This window comes from Oryza brachyantha, chromosome 1 (genome assembly GCF_000231095.2).
Source record: "Oryza brachyantha chromosome 1, ObraRS2, whole genome shotgun sequence".
Lineage (NCBI taxonomy): Eukaryota > Viridiplantae > Streptophyta > Magnoliopsida > Poales > Poaceae > Oryza > Oryza brachyantha.
The window spans coordinates 26,936,604-26,960,587 of record NC_023163.2 but is presented as its reverse complement, the minus strand read 5'-3'; the positions used below and the strand labels follow the sequence as shown (position 1 = coordinate 26,960,587).

General features: G+C 43.2%; 3 protein-coding genes across 4 annotated transcripts; all 3 read right to left on the bottom strand.

Annotated features, from left to right (window-relative positions):
- Nucleotides 1-2,027: 2,027 nt before the first annotated feature.
- On the bottom strand, nt 2,028-2,947 carry LOC102711483. The gene has a single exon (XM_006644867.2). The coding sequence runs from the start codon at nt 2,870-2,872 to the stop codon at nt 2,267-2,269; it is 606 nt and encodes a 201-aa protein (XP_006644930.1). The 5' UTR covers nt 2,873-2,947; the 3' UTR covers nt 2,028-2,266.
- A 918-nt stretch (nt 2,948-3,865) lies between these two features.
- Nucleotides 3,866-6,633, bottom strand: LOC102711204. The gene is made up of 2 exons (XM_006644866.2): nt 6,494-6,633; nt 3,866-5,302 (listed from the first exon to the last, which is right to left on the bottom strand). Exons 1-2 carry the CDS (start codon nt 6,527-6,529, stop codon nt 4,130-4,132), a joined length of 1,209 nt encoding a protein of 402 aa, XP_006644929.1. The 5' UTR covers nt 6,530-6,633; the 3' UTR covers nt 3,866-4,129.
- Nucleotides 6,634-8,367: 1,734 nt separating this feature from the next.
- Nucleotides 8,368-10,289, bottom strand: LOC102710925. 2 transcript variants are annotated; one of them, XM_006644865.3, is made up of 3 exons: nt 10,032-10,289; nt 9,640-9,680; nt 8,368-9,196 (listed from the first exon to the last, which is right to left on the bottom strand). In XM_006644865.3, exons 1-3 carry the CDS (start codon nt 10,198-10,200, stop codon nt 8,990-8,992), a joined length of 417 nt encoding a protein of 138 aa, XP_006644928.1. In that variant the 5' UTR covers nt 10,201-10,289; the 3' UTR covers nt 8,368-8,989. The 2 variants fall into 2 exon arrangements, with proteins under 2 accessions (XP_006644928.1, XP_015696389.1); XM_015840903.2 differs by having other exon boundaries at nt 8,368-9,193.
- Between the last annotated feature and the right edge of the window lie 13,695 nt (nt 10,290-23,984).

The following is a 23,984-nucleotide window of genomic DNA, read 5'->3' as shown; positions in this document are numbered from 1 at the left end:
TCAACGTGTTCCTGTGCTTCGAAGTGGCAGTTTTACTTGTACAATTAGACGTTCTGACGACTGACGTCGAGCCAAAGTATCATATCGCGCTATACTACTGTATGCATCTTCGTTGTTTCCGTTACTACTGCTACATGCTCATAGCTACAGTATTTACGAAGAGCACTAGCTAGTGTTTCTACTTTAAGGTGCAAGGTGTGTGCTCACTCCTCGGTGTATATATATTGACACGAAGGATGCGTTCTTTATGTACACACCTAACTTAAGCTGGCCGGTTGACAGCGTAAGAATATATTGAAAAGTACTCGTACAGTTGAGCGAAACGTAATTCTGAAGTTGTTGATGTTCAAATCCACCAAATCAAACGTACGTGGGCGTCGGCGCCGCCATGCATGGACGATGCATGTGTCGATGCTCAATTGCTCATGCAGACTACTAACTCCAGGGGGGCCTTACTTTGCACTGTTCGTCTGAACCCCTACACAGAACCAAGGTACCTGCACGAATTAAGCTCAACAACCAAATGCCAAAACAGAGCCGGTCACACTTAATAGTCCTATCTACTTCAAATCAGGCTAGTTTCATCATATATAGATTGATAGCACCTGATAGTGTCCATCTAGTATAATCTTATGTTCTGTCAGTAGTCACCTTAGGCAAGATTTATTACCGACCGCGGTATATACAAATTACTTACAATTACTAAGCCAAACTGTAAGGTAGTAATTATATTGAAACCTTGGCTAAGAAGCAAATGCCGGTATAATATTCCAGCTAGCTGATTGTCGAGGACTGAGCAAAACATATTCGATTCCTGACATCAGAAAACTTGATCTCATGATCAGCGATCAGATTTTTGCTGACCCGAAGGTGCCATATTATATCCTGCTGTATCCGTCGGTGGCGCGTACGGGCGCTGTGCCGATCGATCCAGGATCCAGATAAATTCAACGCGTAGCGGCTCGCCTTGAATTTGCCCACGGCGACGTCGCGACGGACGGCCTCCCACGAACTCGGCCACAGCTGCTAAACCATGCGATCATCATCATCAGTTGGAGGCTTGCCAGTTACACGCACCGCGAGTGATGATTCGGCAGTTGGCCTTCCATTTATAAGCCTGGGCGTCGCCGTTCGCACCAAGTGCCCAACCCGTCGGTAGGACACGGTGAACAGTGGCCTGGGGGACGACGACGACGACGTCGGTGCAGAGTGCACTGTGCAGCACTAGTCACTGGCAGAGTAGAGCATTCATGCATCTCTGCACCATGTCTGATCTCTGATGTTATGTTTTACAACCGGCTCGCGTACGTTTGAGTTTGGAGATTGTGCTGTTGATCACTGATCAGTACATATGAAGCGAGCGATATTCGAGTACAACTGTATACTAGCTAGCAGTATGGGGAACTGCAGATGCGTAGGAGTATCGTATTTGTTGATTTTGCTCACATGGAGAGCAAGTTTGCAAACTGGACCATGCAATGACACCTAGCTAGGAGATCCTGTTGTTAACTGCCCTACCCTGAACATTGAGTTTGTTGCGAGAGCACTGTCAGATCGATCGGTTGGGCTGGGGAGGCGGTATGGTCTGCACCAAGCATGCCTATTATCGGTGTATCCAGAATTCAGAGATGTACTAGTCTTGCACTAAAGGCTTGCACCTAATTTCGATTGATTGATATCTCGAACAGGACTAGCAAATAGCAATCACCGTCTATCAGAGATGAATTGTATTATGGTACGTGATATAGTTAGTCATGTTCACACTAACCTGATAATACCCGTTTAAGCCAGGCAAAACACACAACCATGGTACTAATGGCGTATGCATTATATAGGCATGATCTTTAATCGCACTCATTAAATCGAACCCACATCTAACATGTGTTGCATCCAGCATCCAACAGCCGAAGCGAACTAGCAGTACGAGTACTTTTTAAGCCACATATCCAAACATATCTGACCGACACACACAAAAAAAAAAACAACGAGCGAACTAATATTCAGATTGTATATAAAATCCTTTTAATTATCTCGTTAATTAATTAATGACAAAAAGATCGATTAATTTATTCCAATCACACGAGGTCTTCTCATTAGCAAACAAAATCAACACCATAATTAATGATGATTTCCATAGAACGCTAGGCACCAACAGAATGCATACAGAACAACCGTTAACATCTTTCGCAACCATAAACATAAAATTTGTCCTGCTCTAATCACCTTGATGGCTTGATGACACACACGTACACACGCGAGAGCGACCCTACGCCCAACCGTCGTCGCGGCTCCAGCTTCGGAAGCCGCGAAACCGCAGCATCCAAGGGCTCGGACGCGCCCGGGGGGTGGACAGCTCGGTGTTCTGGCGTGGCGCGGCCGTGGCCACCGAGGAGAAGAGCCACCGGCTCGACGACGACGAGACCTGGACCGATGGCGCCGACCGCCGCCACGCGTGGCCGAGTGTGAGCCTCCGGAAGATCCCGGCGAGGAAGCCGATCTTGATCCGCTTGAACCTGTACCGCGTCTTGCCCGTCTTCGCCTTGCCGCCCTGCGCACGACGTGGCGCCGGCACGCCCATCTTGCTGCCCTGCCGGAGCAGGTACGACGGCGGAGGGGTGATGGCAGGGACGGCGCCGGCGACCATCCGGGACACGTCCTTGGGCGTGCCAGGCTGCGACTCCCAGACGAACGGCACCGAGCCAGGCTCGGTCGCCCAGTAGTGGCGGAAGGAGCGGTTGGTCGACGCAGACCTCTCCTTGGCGAGGAGCCGCTCGTAGAACTTGCCGTGCTGCTTGATCCGGAGTGGGCTCTGCGGCATGATGCCCCTGAGCGGGCTCCTCGGCCGCGCCGCCTCCGCCGCGTTGGGAGGCATCGCCGATGATCTCTCCAAGACAGCAGCCGCGCTCGTGTACTTGGTACTTGGCTTGGCTTGGCCTCTTGCAGGAGTCGCAGTGTGTACGTGTACCTGGAAGCGTGTGCACTATGCACCGTCTTATATAGCGGATCTTGTTCGGTGGTTGGCGGTCACTTGTCGTGCTCCCGTACGCTTGATCGCTTCATGGCCGAGTCGTGCGAAGCCGAGCGCCCATGTCGATCGACCGCTGCATGATTCTGCAATTCTGCTACAAAGTGCCATGTACGTCAATCAGGTTCGTTCTTCGTTGCGACAGAGCACAGCATTGCCCTGCTCCATGCATCAGCTAGTAGGAATTGACCAATGGTGCAGATTACTTCGGACACTAGTCTAGATGAAATCGATGATCCAGCTAAACTAAATTAGGCCCATGATGAGCAAACCCAGAGCCGATGTACGCTATCGGCTAAGTTTTGAGGCGGCGTTGCGTTTTAGCTGATCATTTCATTGGCAAACGCTGTGTCGGCGAGCAATTCAGAAGTGCAGCCGGGGATACTCAAGCTTCGCTGCGTGTGCTGTGTAATAAAGCGTTTCGAGGTCCGCATCATGCACAGTAACGCGTCGCCTTCCTGCCTGACACTGTCAATTCTTATTCTCCGTTTGTTGTGCCATGGACCTGCTCGCTCGACAGCGAAAGTCGCCATTGTTCATCGTGTCTTTGACGAGCTCTCGTAATAGACGGCGCGCTGAGGTGTGCCTGAAGGAAGTGGGAAAGCCGGAAACACCGGATGAGAATTCAAGTGAGTTCAGTCGCCGCGCAACAAACCCAGCAATTGCGATTCCGATCGGATCGGTCCTGTTCATAATCATCTATTTTTTTTCGCTGACTCTATGAGCCTCTGAATGAACCTGTCCTGGACTTCTTCTTGTCAACCAAAATCACGGGCTGATAACAAGCCCGGCCGGCAATTCTCTAGAATCCAGCCCATGAATCTATCTACAAGGCCCATGACACCTCCGTGCCGCTGCACCCATTTGATAATTCCGGAATACGTTCAGACAAAATCACAAAAATACTAGTGCTACTTATGTGCTATTGAGTCAGGTCCACCACTATACGATACGTACAGGAGTACAGGATATTGTTACAGCAGTTACAAGTTAGCAAAGTACAACAACAGCATTCGTCATTGCGTATCGCACGTACCGTGTTCAAGAATTGGACAAGTGATCAAGAAGACATCATCAGTTGCTAGTGCTCGGGGAGAGGAGGAATCAACCGTTACCAGGCACGGCGAGAAAATCAACCATTACCTTGGCGGCGAGCGGGACGGCGACCAGCATCTCCACGATGGGGAGGATGTTGCTGAGGAATGCCACCCACGCCGCCGAGCTCTTGTCTCGTCCGGCGTCGCAGAGCGGCCCCGCCACGCGGCCCAAGCTGGAAACGACGGCGGTGAGCAGGGTGAACGCCAGGGCCTTGGCGTACACATCGTACTCCGGCGTGCCGAACAGCGCCGCGTACGCCGCCCCTAGCATACCGAAGCCGAACGTCGCCACGACGACGGTCGGTAGCACCTCCATCTTGCGGTCCGCGGCGTCCAACGCGGCCGGCTCATCGGCGGGTAGGTTCACGGCGTAGTACATGGCGGCCACGGTGATCTCCGGGAACAGAGCGAGCGCGGCGGCGCCACCGAGGAACTCCTGGCCGAGAGTCACCGCGGTGACCGCGAGCACGGCCATGACGCCGTGCTTCAGGTACCTCACGATGGAGAGAACCTTGTCCCGTGCGCCCTGGTTCCTGAATCCCAGCGGCATGCATGTCGCCACGACCAAGAACACGCTGAGCGCCGACGCGAGGAAGGACACCGAGAGGTCGAGCCGGCGGCCGCCCATCGCCTGTAAAGTGGCATTGCTGAAGGAGCCAAAGACGAGCGTGGTCTGCACGGCGAAGGCCGTGGCGGCGGCGAAGAGGGCGACCTTGCGGGCGCTCTTGACCTGCGCCTCGAACGCCTCGTCGCGCGCGCTGTCCTCCGTCGGCGTCGCGTGGTACGCCAGCACGCCGATGATGCCCTGGACGGGCAGCAGGTTGAGCGACAGCAAGCCATTGCCCTCGCCGATGAGGACCAGAAGCAGGGAGTTCGTTGCGACAAGCGACGCACCGCTGATCACGCACAAAAGCTGCAGGGACCAGACGTGCCATCCATGCAGCCGCCTGCAATCTGACAAGAACAGCTTCGTGTAGATCAGCAGGAGAGCGGACAGGTATGTCGCGACCAGAAAGCAGCCGCCGGCAGCCAGGACGTGCCGGTGCAGATGGACATCTTTGCCTGACGAGAAAGCAGCCGCGAGGATGCCGGTTGCAATGGCAATGAAGGTTTCAGCTAGTGATATGACACGCTTCAACGTCTTCTTTGTCATCTGCATTTGCAGTTCCTCGTAGTCATTCTGGGGAGGGGAGTAAATTGGTCACCGCTAAAAAAGATCACGTATGGTGTGATGCAGGGTCATTGTTTGGGTGTCTCGTGAAGAAAACGTTATATTTACAAATAAAAAATAATTTATGAATAAAAATTTTATATACGTATTCTTAGTAATCTAAAAGACAATGCTAAAAAATAAACTTTGGTGTCTCAAAATCAACTTTAAATTTAAGGTTAAAAATTTAAATTTTAACTTATAAGCATAAGTCCAAAGATGAGTATAATGATCTACATGTTAGAGCTTCAACTCCTAAATTTAGGAGCGGAGTCTAGAATAAATATGTGAATATGCTCAAACTCAACTCTCTACTTCTCTAGATCATTTTTATATATCACTCTAGACCTGCATTTTTACTTTTGCATTGAGTTGAAACCGTTTGATCATGGATTCTAGCTTCAAGAAAGATGAAGCTAAAGTCATGTCAAATAGATCCTAAAGTTCAGAATGTGATAACATACACTGGTAAACAGACATACGAACTGGATCCTAGGTAGCTAGGCGGTGATTGTTTGGCTTTCTGAGAGTGAGAGGGAAAAAAACGAACGGCATATATGCAAATAAGAAATAATTTATGAAGAAAATTTTTACTCATATGTTTTCATGTTCTAAAATCAAACGATGAAAAACAAAGTATGAGAAAAAAAATCTTCAAAATCAACTTTAAATCTAAGCTTAAAAATTAAAATTTTAGCTTACAAGCATAAACACAAATTAAAAAATAAGTCAGCTACTCTCCAGTTGAACGCTGCCTGGATTTTCCGCTAGAAAGCTACTACTAGTAGATTCCTAATCCTAAACGATGTGGTCTCTGACTCCCATGACTCAAATAGCAGATGCCTAGACTTTAATCAGAACACAATCACGAAAACCAAACTAATTAGCAACACGAGGAAAGTGAAGAGCGTGTTCGACACCACGAGGATTTTGGTGCCAATCTCACAAAAATCAAAACAAGTCACAGCATATGAATTGATCATCGATCGATTCCATAATGGATCTATCAAGGTGGAACAGAAAGAAATACACTAGAACCCCTGGTGAACACTGAACACACATGATAGGAAGGCCTTTTGCTGTACATCCAAAGGAATTCGAGGAAAAGGTTGGTACTGACAAAAGAAGTTCGAAACAAGATGAAAGAACTTGCTCCTTTACCTGTAAAGAATCAAAGCCTGCTTCGGTAGCGATCATCCTCAGGATGAAGAATACGAGATCCAAGCTGAGATGGTATTCGATCGACTTGCGTACAGGACGAGATGTGGGGAACGAAGGGAACGACTATCGACTAGACGCAGGCTCCGTACTCAAGTCAACATAGTTAACACCATAGTTGCTCTAGTTGTTAACCACTTAATCTTCCCAGCAATTTCATTGCAAGTTCTGAATGGTCACTGTCGTCTATTAACTTTTCCCTGTTTAGTCTATATACTTCAGTCAATTATTTATGTTCAGTGACCCAGGATGAAGAAAGTTGTATGCTTTGATTTTAAACAAATCTTTCTAGCAATTTTGGGGGAAAAATATTCTATCTATTATATATAAAAATTAATAGGAAAGGAGCCACCTGTTTGCTTTAAAAAAACTCACATTAATCGAAAAACATAGAATCTGACTAGAAATATGATTCAGAAATTAAAAAAAATAGTTCAGGTTTAAATTTAGTTTAGAAAAACCCAAAATTCAGGTTAAAAATAGAAATAATTGATACAATTTCGAAACATCTAAACTTCCGATGTAAAATAAGTAATATTATGAGAAAGATTCGATGCATAAATATAATTTAGAAGTATCTAAAATTCAGAAGTAGTATTATGAGAAAGAGTTTGTCTACCACCCCTTAACCCCATAACAAAAATGTATACTCATGAACTCACATAAATCATTCAAACAAAGCTTCAATGGTGATATCAACTCTATTTTTTGCCAAATTTCATCGACGTGACGAAACAATGGGCCCTACATGCCAGCACACAACAGTGTAATGATAGAAATAACTCCGTATATTAACGTCTCAATGACGCACTGACATGCAGGGCCGACTGCCCACCACATCAGTGAAATCGAGAAAAAAAAAAAGCCGACGTTGACATAGGTCCTTATTTAAATGGTTGGTTCGGGTTTAGGGGTATATATTTCTGGTTTTGGGGTTAAGAAGAGACCGACTTGGCGTTAAATTCAGATAGCCCCAATGAACTTATTCCATATATCGCAAAGGTGTATTTAAACCCATAAATTAAGCTAAGTGTATGACCGCATTCTTTTTGGACCGATGATTTTGGCTAATTAGCTGACCAAAATGAACAATATAGTTAGCAAGGGATTAATTTGTATTAATTATTAAAAATTGATAATTAATTTATTTAATTTTTAATTAAATTCTACTTAGAATGTATTGTTTAGCATTTTTAAAAGCATGCTAATAAAAAAATGAAATATAAGAGACAACAGTGGGCAGCTGCACCAAATAGTGTTCGGTCCATCCCAGCAATACTTTAGTTTTAGACTACCTCACACATACCAATACTAATCTATAAAGACTAAAATGGCATTCACAATTTCTATATTCAATGTATTTTTTTTACATTCCAAGGAATTTATTTTTCAATGTATTAAACTCCAATACAATAGTAGGAAAGAAAAAAAATAAGGGACATAAAATAGACTTAATTCAGACATATAAAACTTAGCTTAAAAAAGAAGAGGTACATAAAATAGACTTATTCTAACCATCAGGACACAGCGGGAAAATAGATTTATTTACTGAATAAGCACAATGAAGTATCATGCCTTCGGGCTGGCCCGAGTGCTATTGACCGTGTTTGGGCCTCTGGTGCAGCCCGTGGACCAACACGGCACAGACCTGGCAGTTCCGGGCCAGGCCGAGCAGCCCATTTGGCCATCCTCCAACCTGCTGAGTTCTCAAGCACCTGAAGCAGCAATCGTCATCGATTACTTTCCTCGTTCTCCAAACCCAAACATTAACAACATGATTGAACTGGATCCCATGGACAATCCATTTCACGTCGAACTTCACTAAACAAGCACTTCCCACTGTTCCATTCTGCTTTATAAGAACCAACACCGGCGTGCATGCTGCCACTAAGGAATAACGGTGAAAATGGCCTACGGCGAGTATAATTTCTCAGAGAGATACAAATGGGATTTCGAAGATCCAATCCAAATGGACAGGAGCCAGGAGGAAGAACCAAAACAAAATCAACAGGTTGCCTGGACACGCGCAGCCAGCAACTGCCTTCCAGCACGCGCCGTACAAACCCCAAGCCTCCGCGCGCTCGTGGTAGGGCCGTGCAAATTCCAGAGGCGCCCATCAGGCAGCAGCCCCAGTAGGCCACCAGCCCACCACCGCCCTGCAACTGCAAGCTCAGCTCCACCTCCCGCGCCTTCACCCCATTCGCGCGCGGGCGCGGCGACAGCCACGCTGCCACTGTGCCACGGCAGCGCGCGCGCGCTGCCACCGAGCCACCCCGGCCGCATCGCAATAATGGAACGGCCCCGTGTGCGAGTGCGACGGCCGCTTCGATCGGGTAGAAGAACTACTAGAGCCTCGGCCGGAGCCCAGTACGCCCACCGGCCACCGCGCGCGCGCGCACCACCCTCGTGCAAATCGCTTCGCCATCGTGACCCTGTTCGTCATGGCATGTAGAGCCGGTTGCCGCACTTGCACCGCCACGCCTCCGGGTAGTACTCGGTGGTGACCGGGACGCCGGGCGGCACGGCGACGTGCACCGGGTAGCACGGGACGCAGGCGCCGCACTTTGCCGCGCACCGGGGTGGATACGATCCCGGCCCCTCCGCCAGCAGCCGCCGCCATCGCCGGGCTCTCGAGCTGTTCTCCTGCTGCGACACACAACACAGCGAACCATGAATAAGCCCCATGAATGGAAATCTAATGTTATTAGTCCCCTGCCGCGTATCGCCGTGACGCGCCGTGCTACGTTCGGGTGTACGCATCGATCGGCAGCGACGTATGGTCAAAAGACGATGGGACCCGCCGGAGTTGAAGGGCTGTCGGAGAAGGACGCCAGCTTTCATGGCCGTGACTGTGCGCGCTAATGGGGACTGCCATGGCGGGCCCTGTGAGGTTGCCTAGTGTTCTGTGCTGATTTCGACTTCTCAATTGTCATAGATCGCCCATCAACTGATGAAAGATGATTGCAGACCAGATAAACAACAATACATCGCGTCGTTTGATCTTTTACGCAGTTAACGGGCGCGCTCTCAAGGGCGTGAAGATATGCTATGCTAGAGCGGATAGCAAGGCGGAGAAGATGCAAACACACCTGATTAGCGCCAAAATGCGCTGTTGCTCGCGTCCCGCAATCTGCAGAAAATACAATAGCAAGTTTAGATACAGACGATTTAAACATTTTAACCGGCATGGTGCCTCGAGAAGGTGGTAATTATAGCAAAAAGACATTAATGTTGTATCGTCAAGCACTCAAGCCCGCCTGCCTGCGATGAGCTTATCCCGATCGAATTGCAGCAAGAACTCGCATCAGCATGCAGCAGAGTACATATGAACTTCGACGAACAAACAATCAAACATACAGAACCATAAGAAGCGAAACACCCAACAAGCAAGTTCTGGCCGGAACTAGCCACTGAGCTAAAGATTACCAAACTGGAGTAAACAGGTGAGCAGAAAGATAGAGCTCACTGAATTGATCATTACCTAAACGGAGCAGCGCAGTACGCCCCCTGCATCCGCAGCCACTGCCACTGCAATCCCAGCTGAAGCAGACGAAGCACAGGGAGATGGCCACAGCGAGGAAGCACAAGGCCACCACCAGCTTTAGCATCGATCTGCAGCTCCATCTCCACCTCCCCCGGGAGCTCGCCATTGGCGCCTCCCCAAGACCCCGCTCCTTTTTCAAGCCGCAGGCCGCAGCAGCAACTGTAGAGCGGAGGCTGACCAGGCGGCCAGATTAGGAAGCCGGGAGGCAGAGTGGAAGCCGGCCGGTGCGGCTGGCTTCTTGTAGCCCTCCCACTCGCCACTGTAGCCGCGTCAGATATCTCCGAATCTCGCCGGCCGTAGAGGAATTGAGGCTTTGACAAGACCACTACTACTATCGATCGGGTTCCATAAGGCCAGTTTGCAAAAAAAAAAAAATTTAAAACATCCTATCGAAATATTTCGAGATATATTTTAAAGTATTAGATATAGTTTAATTGTAAAATAAATTATAGTTCCGCCAAAAAACCGTGAGACGAATATTTTGAGCCTAATTAATTTATTATTAGCATACGTAGGTTACTGTAGCACTTATGGTTAATCATGGACTAATTAGGCTCGAAAAATCTCTCAAGATTTCTCCTCTAACTATACAATTAGTTTTTCATCTACGTTTAATGCTTTATTTAGATGTCCAAAGATTCAATGTGATGTATTTAAGAAAAATATTTGGGAACTAAACGGAGTTACTGCTACTCCTGGTCTCCTGCTGTTCCATCTCGGCTATATAGGGTCCGCCTAGTTCAAAAAACATTTCGCAAAAATATCACATCGAATCTTTGGACATTTAAATAAAATATTAAATATACATGAACATTAAAACTAATTACACAGTTATATGGGAAATCGTGAGACGAATCTTTTAAGCCTAATTAGGACGTGATTAGTTATAAGTGCTACAATAACCAATATGTACTAATGACGATTAATTAGACTCAAAAGATTCGTCTCGCGGTTTTCAGGCGAAATCTGAAATTTGTTTTGTAATTAGAGTACGTTTAATACTTCAAATTGGTATCCAAAAACTTGATTTGATGTTTTTGCAAAAAAAAACTTTTTACAAGCTAAACGGGCCTTAGTTTTCATTTTTTTTCTCAAAGAAATCACCACCATGTCCTCGTCCATACGGTGATAAAATTTTCCCAACTTTATCTCCGTCAACCACAATAGGAGACATAATTAACCCATCTCTAATCACCGTAGAGAAAAATTCCCCGGGGTTTCCCTATCCCCATGCCGCACTAGCTGAGGTCTAAAGGCAGCGCGTGGTCGGGCACAAGTGAAAGTGGGCATGTGCCGGAGAGGGGCGACGCGTGTGGGCGGGCAAGGGAGAGGCCGACGTGAGGAGGCGAGCGATGGAGAGGGCGGCGCCGACGGGCGGTGAAGTGGCCGACGCACGTCGACGGGTGGTGGAGAGAGCAGCTCCGGCACGCGGAGACGCGCCGATGCGTGCAAGCCAGCAACGGAGGGGCGGTGTCAGCTGGAGAGGTCGAGAGGATAGGGATTTTGACTAGTGTTTTTGCTTTATTTATTAATGTCTATATTTGGTCCCTATGCAAGCGGGTCACCGCGAGGAACGGGCACCGTCCCCGTCCGATGGGGATAAATTTTGGACTATTTGTTCCCCATGGATGCTATATATATATCAACTATCCCCTTTCTTTACTAGGTGAATTCATCACAGCCAATCGATGATCGGGTCTCCGTGTAGTCACTCGTCACTTCAGTTCACTCGTGTGCGGTCGCTGAGGGCTCACTGCAAAGCGGAGATGTACGTCAATTTTAGGTGTTGTTTTTTAAGCCTAATGTCACATTGGATGTTTGATACTAATTTAAAATATTAAACATAGAATAATAAAAAAACTAATTTTATAAATGAGAGCTAATCCGTGAGATGAATTTTTTGAGCCTAATTAATCCATAATTACCAAATCTTTATTCTAGCATCACATAGGCTAATCATGAATTAATTAGGCTTATTAGATTCGTCTCGCAAATTATCCTAAGATTATAAATGAGTTTTATTAATAAGTATCTAAACATTCGATGTGATTAAGTGCTAAAGTAAACAAACCCCGCTAGTGAAGCCAAAACCTCCGAAAATATTCCCGCCCACGGGGAACTAATAACTCCAGCGAAGGAGGTGGAGCTCTCGCATGTGCAACCCCGAAAAGCCTGTGGTACTTGCCAGAAGTTACACGCCGAGGGGTCCAACCAAAGGGAGCTGCATGGTCCAAAAGGGAGTACACATAGCGGTAGGGCAGTGGCCAGTGAGAGCAGTGATATCTAGGAGCTGGTCTTTCTCCGGTCTACTCTCTCTCCCTCTATCTAAAAAAAATCAATTCTCTATTTTTCGTGTGCCTTTTGGCCATTCGTCTTATTTGAAAAATTTTTAGAAAATTAGAAAAAAATTAGTCACACGTACAGTATTATTTATGATTTATTATCTAATAAAAACAAAAATATCAATCGCAAAAGAAATTTAAATAAGACGAAGAGTCAAAAATTATAGATAAAAAGTGAAAAGTTGGTTTATTTTGGGACGGAGGGAGTAGCACATATGCGGCCGCGTTGCCACCCGCGATAGTTCACCTATACTCTCTCGTTTTTCACGCGTACGTTTTTCATACTACTAAACGGTATATTTTTTGCAAACATTTTCTATAAGAAAGTTGTTTTAAAAAATTATATTAATCTATTTTATATTTTTTTAATAATTTATTACTATGTTTTATATATTAGAATAAGTTAACTTAGCCCCTCCACGCCAAACGCGACCGCAGTCAATGAGATTCGATTCAAGATTTGTGTGAAGCATGGCGTACGAAATGTTTAGATCAGGTACAATAGCTGGCTTTATAGTCGGCTATAAATATATTTTTAAAGAGATAAGAGAAGAGAGAGAAGAGTAGTGGGCTACTAATTTGTAAGCTAACTGCAGCACGACTCCAAAACGTAGTGTGTACGATATGTGGGACCATATATTAATGCTTTGTAGGTAACTATTGTATGAATTGACTATTAGATTGATTATAGATAAAATGGAGCTAGCAGTTGGCTATACTATTGAACTTGCTCTTAGATCACGTATAATAAGTGGGGACCAGATCATCTGTATTACTGTAGACGTGTGTTTTTTTTATGTAAGCCATCTATTTTAATCCAATGATAAAAACATATTCCAAATTCGGGTTAACCTAGCCCTATGCATTAGCACTTGCCACTGCAGAGGATCATGATTCTAATAAGTGATGTAAGTGGTCTATAAAAATTATCATGTTATATCTATGCTTATGCGAAGAAGAGGGAAAAAGAGAAGAAAAACCGGCTAAAATTTACAGTTGTAGCAGAAACTTCAAGATGGATGTGTATTACAGGTGAACCATACATTAATAATATAATATATGTTTATGGATACTATCGTATAAATTAATATCTCATAGTAACAGAGAAAGATTTTCGAACAAGAAGTTAGATCTTCTATTTAACTTGCTCTTAAGTCTGCATAAATTACAGCATTCCGAGCGGATGCTTCATCCCATACTCCATCTAAAAAATGGTGTGTGAAGAAAAAAAGTTGTTCCACCATATATTTTATCTCATCCTTAAAAAGAATATAGCATCATCTATATTAGAAACAGAGGATGTGTCTATAAAATATTAATAAAAATATATATGGATGATGTAATATGAATGTTGGGTTAGAGTGATAACTAATAGGAAGTGAGAATTTGGATAAGAATCTATTTTAGATTGTCATCACATATGGATAAGCAATTTGGAAGAACTACTGGCAATGCTATGGATTCATATGTAGCAAATTTAGAGCTGATTTAGTTCAGTTAAATAAGTTAAATTTTACTTTGTTTATGTAGTTCAATTAAATATAACTTTATTTTTTTATTGTTTGACCAACGCTCAACTCTATATATCGCGGTTGCGTTCTTTTGTCGTTGAAAGATGAGAAACTAACCGATATTTATTTAATTATATAAATAATGAAATTAATCAATGAGAAGTTAAAAATCTACATATGATAAATTTTATATGGAAAATATCACCGTAGCAAAACGAATTCTACATTTGGTTTCGTTTGACTCTCTCGTACCTTAAAATAAATGTCTCGTTTGAAATTAGAACATTCAAATGTATTTGTTTATTTTCTTCAAACCCCGGAAGAGATTTCTCTAATCAAAGAAGGCACATCCGCACATGGGTGGTGCAATTGTTGAATTTAAAAGAACTTACATTTCATATTTTTCCCTTATTTTTTCTTGGTCGGGAAGCAATCCGAGTTAACTTCATACCCCATACGTTAAAGAAAACTTCTTATGATAAATTTAGACATTCAATGTTCAAATTTATTACTGTAACTTAATTTTTTTGACAGAGTGAGTACTCCTATCCAAAATAACTTTATTTTCACTTATTACAAAGCACGTACCAATACAAAAGATTAGAGACCAGAATATCATAATCTTTATCAAATCTCAATACAATTATTTTCTATTTTACCTATTCTAAATGTATTTATTATTTTTTATCATAAATTTCAATCAATGCAATAATTATTTAAAAATAAATTTATTATAGGATAAGGTACGATAGACAAAGTTGATCAAAATTTGATAATCACTGATTTCCCCAGTAATCCAACGATTTGATGGCACATTCATGCCGGCTCCCGGCCCAACATAACTTGCCATCAAATCCAAACGGTAGGAGGAGTCAAACTTGCGTCAGAAAATGCATCTAAAGGACACACGGGGTTGATGAACACTGCTGTAAGGTTCAGGTATCCAAGACATTTCTTCTCAACTGCCATCACTGATTTCCATCAATATACATTTCTACAGCCCGCTCTGAACATTCATACTACTAGTGGAGTATAGTACTCCGTAGAGTAGATGGCAAGGGTGCGACACGTAAATGCATGGTCCATTCGAATGATCACCTTTACCACTCCTAGGTGGTTTCAGACAGATGGGTTATCCCGGCTTGGGTCATTCGAACGCTACAACCCGCCCGTTCACCGTGGCGTCGCGCTCGGAGCGCATGCAGACGTACGCCAGTCCCGATCTTGTCAAAGAGCAGGGCGCGGCGACACCTGGTCGGCCCGTGCGCGTGCGCGAGATCTGGCACCGGACCGACGGACGGTGACCGAAGCCCGCACGTACGTGTACCCACCACCACCACAGTACAGTTACATTCCGCATGCGATCTGTCCCGCCCAAGCGTAGCCGTAAGGCGACCCCAACGTGGCCCGGCCGGCCAACCCACCGCGCGTACATCATCATAATTCGGTGAATGAAACTACTCGTAGTCGTAGACGCGACGGATCAGGCCCTCCAGCCCGCGTCACATCGGGCTACCGGGTCCTCGTCGGCAAATGGAAAGACCCGTCGCGTTTCGAGTAGCTCTGCCCCGGGGCCCAGGCCATGTGTTGCAGCAGCGGCGCCGCGCTGTGCGGATCAGCGTACGGGTTAAGTACTGAACGGTAACTGCTCGGTAGAAGTAGGAGCAGTAGTAGCACTCCAGTAAAATACGGAGTAAACGGTTAACGGCTGAAAGTGAAGTGACGAAACGGATCGAACAAGCCGTTTCGGCCGACGTACGTTACGCCAGTAACGCTAACGCCACATGTGGTACGGACTCGTGATTTCACGGTTTAGTCCGCGCAAGTAGAAATTAATGTGTACTCTCTCCATCCCAAAAGAAATCAATTTTTTTACTTTTTATCTTCAATTTTTGACTCTTCGTCTTATTTAAAAAAATTTTGCGATTAATATTTTTTTATTAGATGATAAATCATGAATAGTACTTTACGTGTGATTAATTTTTTCTAATTTCCTAAAAAAAATTTTAAATAAGACGGACGGTCAAACGTTGGACACGGAAATCGGAGAATTCGCTTTCTTTGGGACAGAGGGAGTATGAATTACCGAAACGAGAAAAAAACTGAGTACAACATGACATCTCCCGCCTCTGTGCAAACTAAACTATTCGCTGTATCAGCCAAAGTAATTTACACGTAGTAATAGTAGTAAAGCAGTAAAGCTTTCAAAAATGTATTTGTTGAGATCTACCGCCAGACCAAGGGTAGTAACTCTAGCGCAGGGGGTTGCAGTCGTGTGCAGTAGTCATGGGCACGGTGCACGTGCGCCGGGGGTTAATGTCGAATGCTTTTTTTTTTCCTTTTTTGATGGAATGCGGAATGTCACAAGGAGAGGATGCACACTGGTAGAGTGATAGCTGCCCGATGTAGAGGCCTCCATGACGTGGTTGGATTTCAGAGCAGCAGATTTTCCACACGAAAGAGACTTGCAACTTGCAAGACCTGCAAATGAAAAGATAGGACTGCTTGTACCAATTCATGGCGCCAAACGTGATCGCTCACTGCGGATGCAAAAACTGGACTAGCCACCCGCTTGGGTAGCTAGTCTTCCCCAGGCCCAAACACGTCAACGTTGATCGACGGAATATTCGAGTAGCTGCCGTCACTAGTTCTACATTTGCAAAGGAATTGAGTACGTACAAATCATCGTGCCATTGTGCCAACGCGGCACCTGTGGTATGACGGTATCTCGGACGATCCTACCCACAGGCTTTACGGGCTGCATTTGCGGTGGTCGGCGGGACGGTAGGGACAATTCGTCCTCCTCACGGTTTTGGGCCTTGTTGGGCTTATACACACAAGTGCACTCCTTTTTATGGCGTCCCCTCCAGTCCGTTTATCGGCCATTTCGGCATTGCTATCAACCGGAGGATCCAGAATCAGAACGCCAGATATCCTATGTTCCAGGGCGAGCTCTTGCCGTTTTTCTGCGAGATCCCTTGTACTTCTGCTATCCGCACTGGAATAGTCCAATGGCAGATGCCTGCTGCAACTTTCAGTTACCGAACAACACGCAGGTATGACTTCAGACAAGACGAGGCTAAAATTGGACTGGGGTGTATATAAAGCAAGAGTCAACAGAAGATACAAGGAAAAATCCACTTCCATGCCTCCCATAGTCCCATAGATCGTTAGACTAGAGCAAAAACAAAGCCCACTCTCAAAATGTCCTGGTTGCGACTTTTCCATGCCATCCTTCTCGGAGCTGTTACGTCACAGCTCGCCATGGTCCATGGTAGGCTAGCAAGTGTTGCGCACTTGTGCCACTTGGTGAAGGCGCCCCGGCTGAACCGTCTCCAGCTGCGTCTGCAGCTGGCCACCATTCCACCGTGAACAGTTATTCCACAGCGACTGCGTGGTACCTCGTATAGCACGCCACGAATATTAGGTGGTGTTTTGATTGGGAAAATTTTTGGGAGAAGTGTCACGTCAAATGTTTCATCGGATGTCGGAGGGGGTTTTCGGATACGAATGAAAAAACGAATTTTACGGCTAGCATGGAAACCGCGAGACGAATCTTTTGAGCCTAATTAATCCATCATTAGCACATGTTGGTTACTGTAGTACTTATGGCTAATCATGGGCTAATTAGGCTCAGAAGATTCATCTCGAGATTTCTTTCATAACTGTGCAATTAGTTTTTTGGTTCATCTATTTTTAATGTTTTATTTAGGTGTACAAAAATTTGATGTGATGTTTTTGGAGAAAAATTTTGGAAACTAGACCAGGCCTTAGTCGCGGTTGCAACGTGCATGCATGTGTGGCGCACGGCCTGTGCAGCTTGCACCGCGCGCCGGTCTCGCCGTGCCGTTGCGCGTGCTCGGTTTAGCGATTTATTATAGGCAAGTTGCACCTGGCACGTACCAGTACTGTATACTGAATTTGGTGCCGGACTCATCAGGACTTGTTGACTTCCTCCGCCACCTCCAAGCCAACGAATAAGCAACAGCAGTGGCACTATCTCCAGCGTCCCGGACTCCGGCACATGGCCTACGTAGGTTTAACCACTCGATTTATGACGAGTTTGTACCACACAGGGTATAAACCAAAAAAATGTTAGTACTCCCAAAGCCATAAATCATATCTTTTTATTTCTGCTTATACTTATAAACTAAAATTTAAATTTTTAAACTTAAATTTAGAGTTTATCTTGAGTTTTTCTATCAAAGTTTATTTTTCAACCTTAACTTTTAAATCGCTAAAAATATATAATTTTTATTCATAAATTATTTTTCATACATAAATATATTGTTTGTCTTTTTTTTAATAAAATAAACTAAACAAGCGTCCCGACCACTTCACAGTACATTAGTGCTGGACTGCTAGCATCTACCTCCATCCGTTAAATAATCAACTTTTTACCACTCTTAGAGTAACAACGCTGTAACACATATATTTGCATGTGTTAGGTTTATGATACGGCCTCCATTTTCTTCGGTTATAGTTACCACACTCCGAGTACTGCCTGAGAAGTGAGTAAATTTCCATATGAAAATCGAACAAAAAGCTCCGTTACACTTAATAAAGCGAAACCTACGGTACCCTAACTCTTTAAGTCGATGATAACCACTGTAATGGGACAGTAACTCATCTATTATATATATAAAGTAACAGAAAAAGGAGCCACCACATTCGCTCTCACGGGCTAGAAAATCTCACGTTAATCGAGAGAAAATAAGAAAAAATAGAAAATCCCACGTTAATTGAAAATAATATGAGAAAAAATTAAAAAAGAGTCAATCGGAGACTATATCCATGTTAATAGGATCGGAATCAAGAAAAAGAAAAAAATACAGTCCGAGACCGTGTAGATTGATTCTTTCCTTGGGAAACGTATTTTAGAGATTAACTTTTATGGGCTGGAAAATCCCTAAGGATAAATAAAAAACAAAAATTTCAATCAGAGATGTCGACGTTAATATGATGGAAAACAAATTGCATCCACATTAATAGGATCGGAATAAAGAAAAACAGAAAAAAAACAGTCCAAGACCCTGTAGATTGATGTTTGTTTGGGAAACGTATTTTAGAAATTAACTTTTATTGGCTGGAAAATCAAATTTTAATCGGAGATGTCCACGTTAATATGATGGAAAACAACCAGAAAAGAATCAATTGGATTTAATGCCATGGATATAGTAAGTGCTTTGTATTCATGTGAAACGCCTTAAACTAAAAATATTTAATCCTATATACCTAATTTTTTTCGTTACCATTCAATTAACCAATGTTGGACATGTATCCTTTGAAAGACTGCGCGTTTATTATTTATTTAAGTAACTACCACATAAAACATATCAACTAACTAACTAATTAATAGCTATAAAGATATAATAGATGAATTGATCTATTTTTAAAAGAATCTTTCACATATTCTTTCAATAAATATACTGTTCAGCAATGTATTAAGCATGCACACAATCTCAAGAGAAAATATCAATCGGAATAAGAGGCGTCTCAATAACCTATTCAATTTTTACCGACTCAATTTCTTTAGTAATATACGGTAACGCATTGTACTGTTGTAAGCCGATTGTATTATATTTCGTTACAAAACTTTGGATTAGGCTGGAAAATTAATAGATTGCCTACACCCTACCTAATTTGAATCATATGATGTACTACATTTATCCCAAAAAAATCACTTATAATAAAATTACAAGAAGAGAAAATTTATCTAAATGCGCTTAATGACATAGCCCCCATTTTTCACTTATAATTATCCTTGAAAAAGTGCCTCCACGTTGTCTCTCACGGGCTAGAAATTCTAAGATTAATCGAAGAAAAATAAGAGAAATAATGATCAACTAGACACATCAGGTTCTCTTATAGAATCCTGATAGCCTCCACGTCGTCTCTTACGGGCTAGAAATTCTGAGATTAATCGAAGAAAAATAAGAGAAAAAAGATCAATCGGACAAAAGAAAAAAAAGATCAACCAGACACACCGGGTTCTCTTATAGAATCCTGATCAATAGCAATATTAAAAGAGAAAAGATCAATCAAGAAAAGATCACATCAATCAGATTTGTAATTGTCATCTCATTGTTTCTATAAGAGATAAAATAAAATCACATACATATGTATGTATATACATACATATGTATGAATGAAGACCAAAGACATTTCACGTTCACTCTCACAGGCCAGAAAATACCACATTAATCGAAAAAACAATTGAAATTAAAATTTTGGAATTAAATAAAAAGAAACATAATAAAAAAGAGTCAATGTATAAATATAGTTTAGAAAAATCCAATCCAAATTTTGGATTAAAACATTTATAATAATTTATATTGAGGTAAGAGTCCATCTATAAATACAATCAGGAAATCTCTAAAATTTTGGTTAAAAAGAATCCGATTAGAAATACAATTTCGGAATTAAAAATAAAGAAAGTAAAAAAAATCAATGTGTAAATATAGTTTAAAAAATCCAAATTTTGGATTAAAAATTTTAAAATAATTGGAATGGTGTTATTGGGGATAGTGAGAGCAACTACTATTATATTGAAGATAGAGATGGAGAGAAGAAGATAAACAAATATACCGTAAAATTTTATATCTTTATATTATTGTATTATAAGAGAATACTAAAACATTCATGATGTATGTTTTATGCACGTACGAATCACTATATTAATTAGAATATCATACATATAATTTTGATCGGGTTAGAATTTAAATTATATTACACACATTTATCCATAATAAAATATGTAAAAGGATTTTATATCGATGATAGCCGCGCAACCTGTGCGGGCGGGTCACCATGCTAGTTATCACTAATCACCTGGACGTCCTAGTCCGACATTAAAGGTAGCATATCAAAGAACAAATGTCACTCCCCTGCCCGGACTGGGCGGGATCGAGATGGACCTGCGACGTGCATGCGAGGTTGGTAGCACGTCGCCGATCGACGGAATGTTCGAAAGTGCGTCTCTAATCTGGACCTAACCCAAGTTCCCTCAAGTGCGCTGCGCAAGCAACCGGCCGGTCGCCGGCTGGACCGTTGATCTTTCGCAATCTCGGCAAAATTTGGACCCGGCTGGACCGATTGGCCCTATCCCATACGCAATTTGCGCCCCATTTTTAGGCCTACACCAGGGACAAGGGACCTAATTCCCTACTGGCCGGTCTGTTCTGCACTTGTGCAACGTCCATGTCGCGAGCTTAATTTACCCTGTCACTGGGGGTGAGTGACATGCACGAGGGTCCTTGCTGATCGCTGAACTTAATTTAACTCCGGCCTTCTAGAAGCACTGATGGATACCCCGTCGAAAAGTATGTGTGTCGAACTCGAATGTGATGTTAGCACTGCTCAGTTTTTTTGTGGTTCCTGTCATGCTACATAGCCACCTCAGCTACGTGCTAACTACACCGAAAAATACAAAGGTAGATGATAGATCAGTTGGCTTGGGCCCTGCTAAACCCACTCATGGTAGTGGCGAGACGACTGTTCAGATTTAGGTTGAGCCGTTGCCGTCCCCCCCCCCCCCCCCCCCCCAACAATGGACCTAATGCACACAAGCCGTGGGACGGGAGAGCGCGGGCGCGTGCGTGCGTGCGCGCGCTCGGTTTCTTCTTTTGCTCGAAACGGTGGGCGAGTTGCCGTCGATTTAGGGCCTGTTTGTTTCTGACTATTTTTAGTTACTATCACATCAAAAGTTTAGATAATAATTAAAAATATTAACTATATACTATTAATAAAATTTACCCATACTTCGGACTATTTCGCAAGATGAATTTATTAAGCCTAATTAGTTTATAATTAGCGAATGTGATGCTACAGTAAACATTTACGAATCATGGCTTAATTAGACTTAAAAATTTATCTAATAAAATGGTCTTTATTTATACAATTAATCTATATTTAATACTTATAATTAACATTCAAACATCCGATATGACGAGAGACTATTAAAAAAAGTGTTTGAATCCAAACAGCCGCTTAGTCCGAAGGAGCGAGCGGGCAACGGCGGCGCCAGGGCCGCACGCAGCACGCACAGGCGGGATCGGTCCAGACGAGAGGGAGCTCGCGGCTTTGATTGGCGGATGCCCCACGTACGCTGACACGCAGATGACAAATAAAACCGCGGTGATGAGAGATCGGGTCCCCCCCCCCCCCCCCCCCCCCCCGACACGTCCACCCGATCGCTCAGTCTCTCCGTGCTAGCCCCAGATGGATGTGTCCCCTCCCCTCAATGCCACGGCAGTGCAGTAACGGCTCTCGTTCCCTGCTTTGCCCCAAACCCAATTTACTGCCGGCGCCCCATCCAGGAGTACCGCGTTGCCTGCCTGTCTCGCTAGCTTCCCGCTAGTTTCACTGTTGCGTGTTTTGCAACTGCCGCTTCCATGCTTCGAGTACTACTGCTAGCAACTTTTGCCGGTAGTATGAAAGAAAAACGTCCAGGTTCCTTTTTTTTTTTTCCGGTAGGGTACATGCGTGATCTCCTCCTCTAATTGCTGTACCTAACAGAATTGTCAGTGCAGCATCCAATGACACCCTGGCGATTGATACGGGGACTGCTACAAAAGCGTTGTTCTTTTGTTGTTAAGGACATGCCACCGGCTTTGCAAGTTCACAACTTCACACCGACGCCGTGCCGGTCTTATCCCCTCGTAAATACAATTCCCTCAACTGCATTTTAGCATAAAATGGTGTCTAATTAAGGATACCGGGAGAAGAAAAATAAAAAGTAGTGATGTTCTTGTGCACTCCGGGAGGGTTTCGTGTAGTAGGCATCTCCTATTTGGATGGCTAGTGTTTAGGATACACTGTCACTAGTCGACATTTTGCTGGAACTTTTGGTATCATTTGTTATAGAAGTGGATGGTTTGCATTTGGTGTACGAGTTTTACTAATGATATAAACGTACTGATGGCATCTTAAAAATTAAGAAATGCATGCGCATATTTGTCATGATTAGGTGCCCAATAGACGTCCATAACCAGTGAGCCTTAATGATAGATTAGGTGCAACGTTGTATGGACCCTGATTTTCCCTCGTACGTCTATCCCTTTTCTTACACTTTATTCGTCATTATAGATGTTAATGGCTTTTTTCAGTATTTTACACAGGAACCAGTTCCATCATTCATAAATAATAACTAAAAATTGTGGTTTAATGTAAACCAATCATACTGACTAAATAATACTATAACTATGACTAGGATAATATATTTTTCACTACATCCAATTAAATATATATATTTTTTCCAACTACTAAGTTGCAAGATGAGCTATATCAGCGAGTCGATGTGTATATATACATTTTGTTTTTTGATCAGATATATATACATTTTTTCTTTAAATACTTAAGAATCCATGTTAAATAAATATAAAAAGATAAATTAAGGAGTCTTAATTAAGTTAGTTTTTCCTTGAGTACATAATTGTAAAATTTGTAATGAAATAAGTTATACTCTGGTTTGTGATTCGATTATAATTTTTCAATGATTTAAGAATTTCAAAACTTGAAATTAATAAATATCAGGTTGATCAGGTTGCACTATTTGAGTTAATTTAGTATTTTTCTTTCAATAAATTAATACTGTTGTAAATTTGAATTTAGTATTTATCAAGTCACAAGTTATGTTTAATTGATGTGGTCACCTTAAACTCTTAATTTAGGCCATGTTGTTTTATGTTTGTGGATTTTAGATTCTCGTTGGTATGCTTTTCAAACTTCCAAATGTTGCATTTTGTTTTTTTTAAAAAAACACTGTATGCCAGTGTTCTAAATATGGGATACACCAAGATGGTGAATAAGTCTTGACAGAATACTACATACCAATTTCTATACAAAAGCTAACTATATGTGTATGGGTAAAGTCCAAACTAGATAAGAGAGTTGTCTCCAAGAAGAAAAGAGACACAGAGTTTGATTGCGACTATTCAGATCATACGCATAGTTGTTGCCGTAGTTCTATTTAGACAAGAAAACAACCAAAGGTTCATGTTCAACACCCCCGGGAGGGGAGCGGTCAAGCCAAGAAG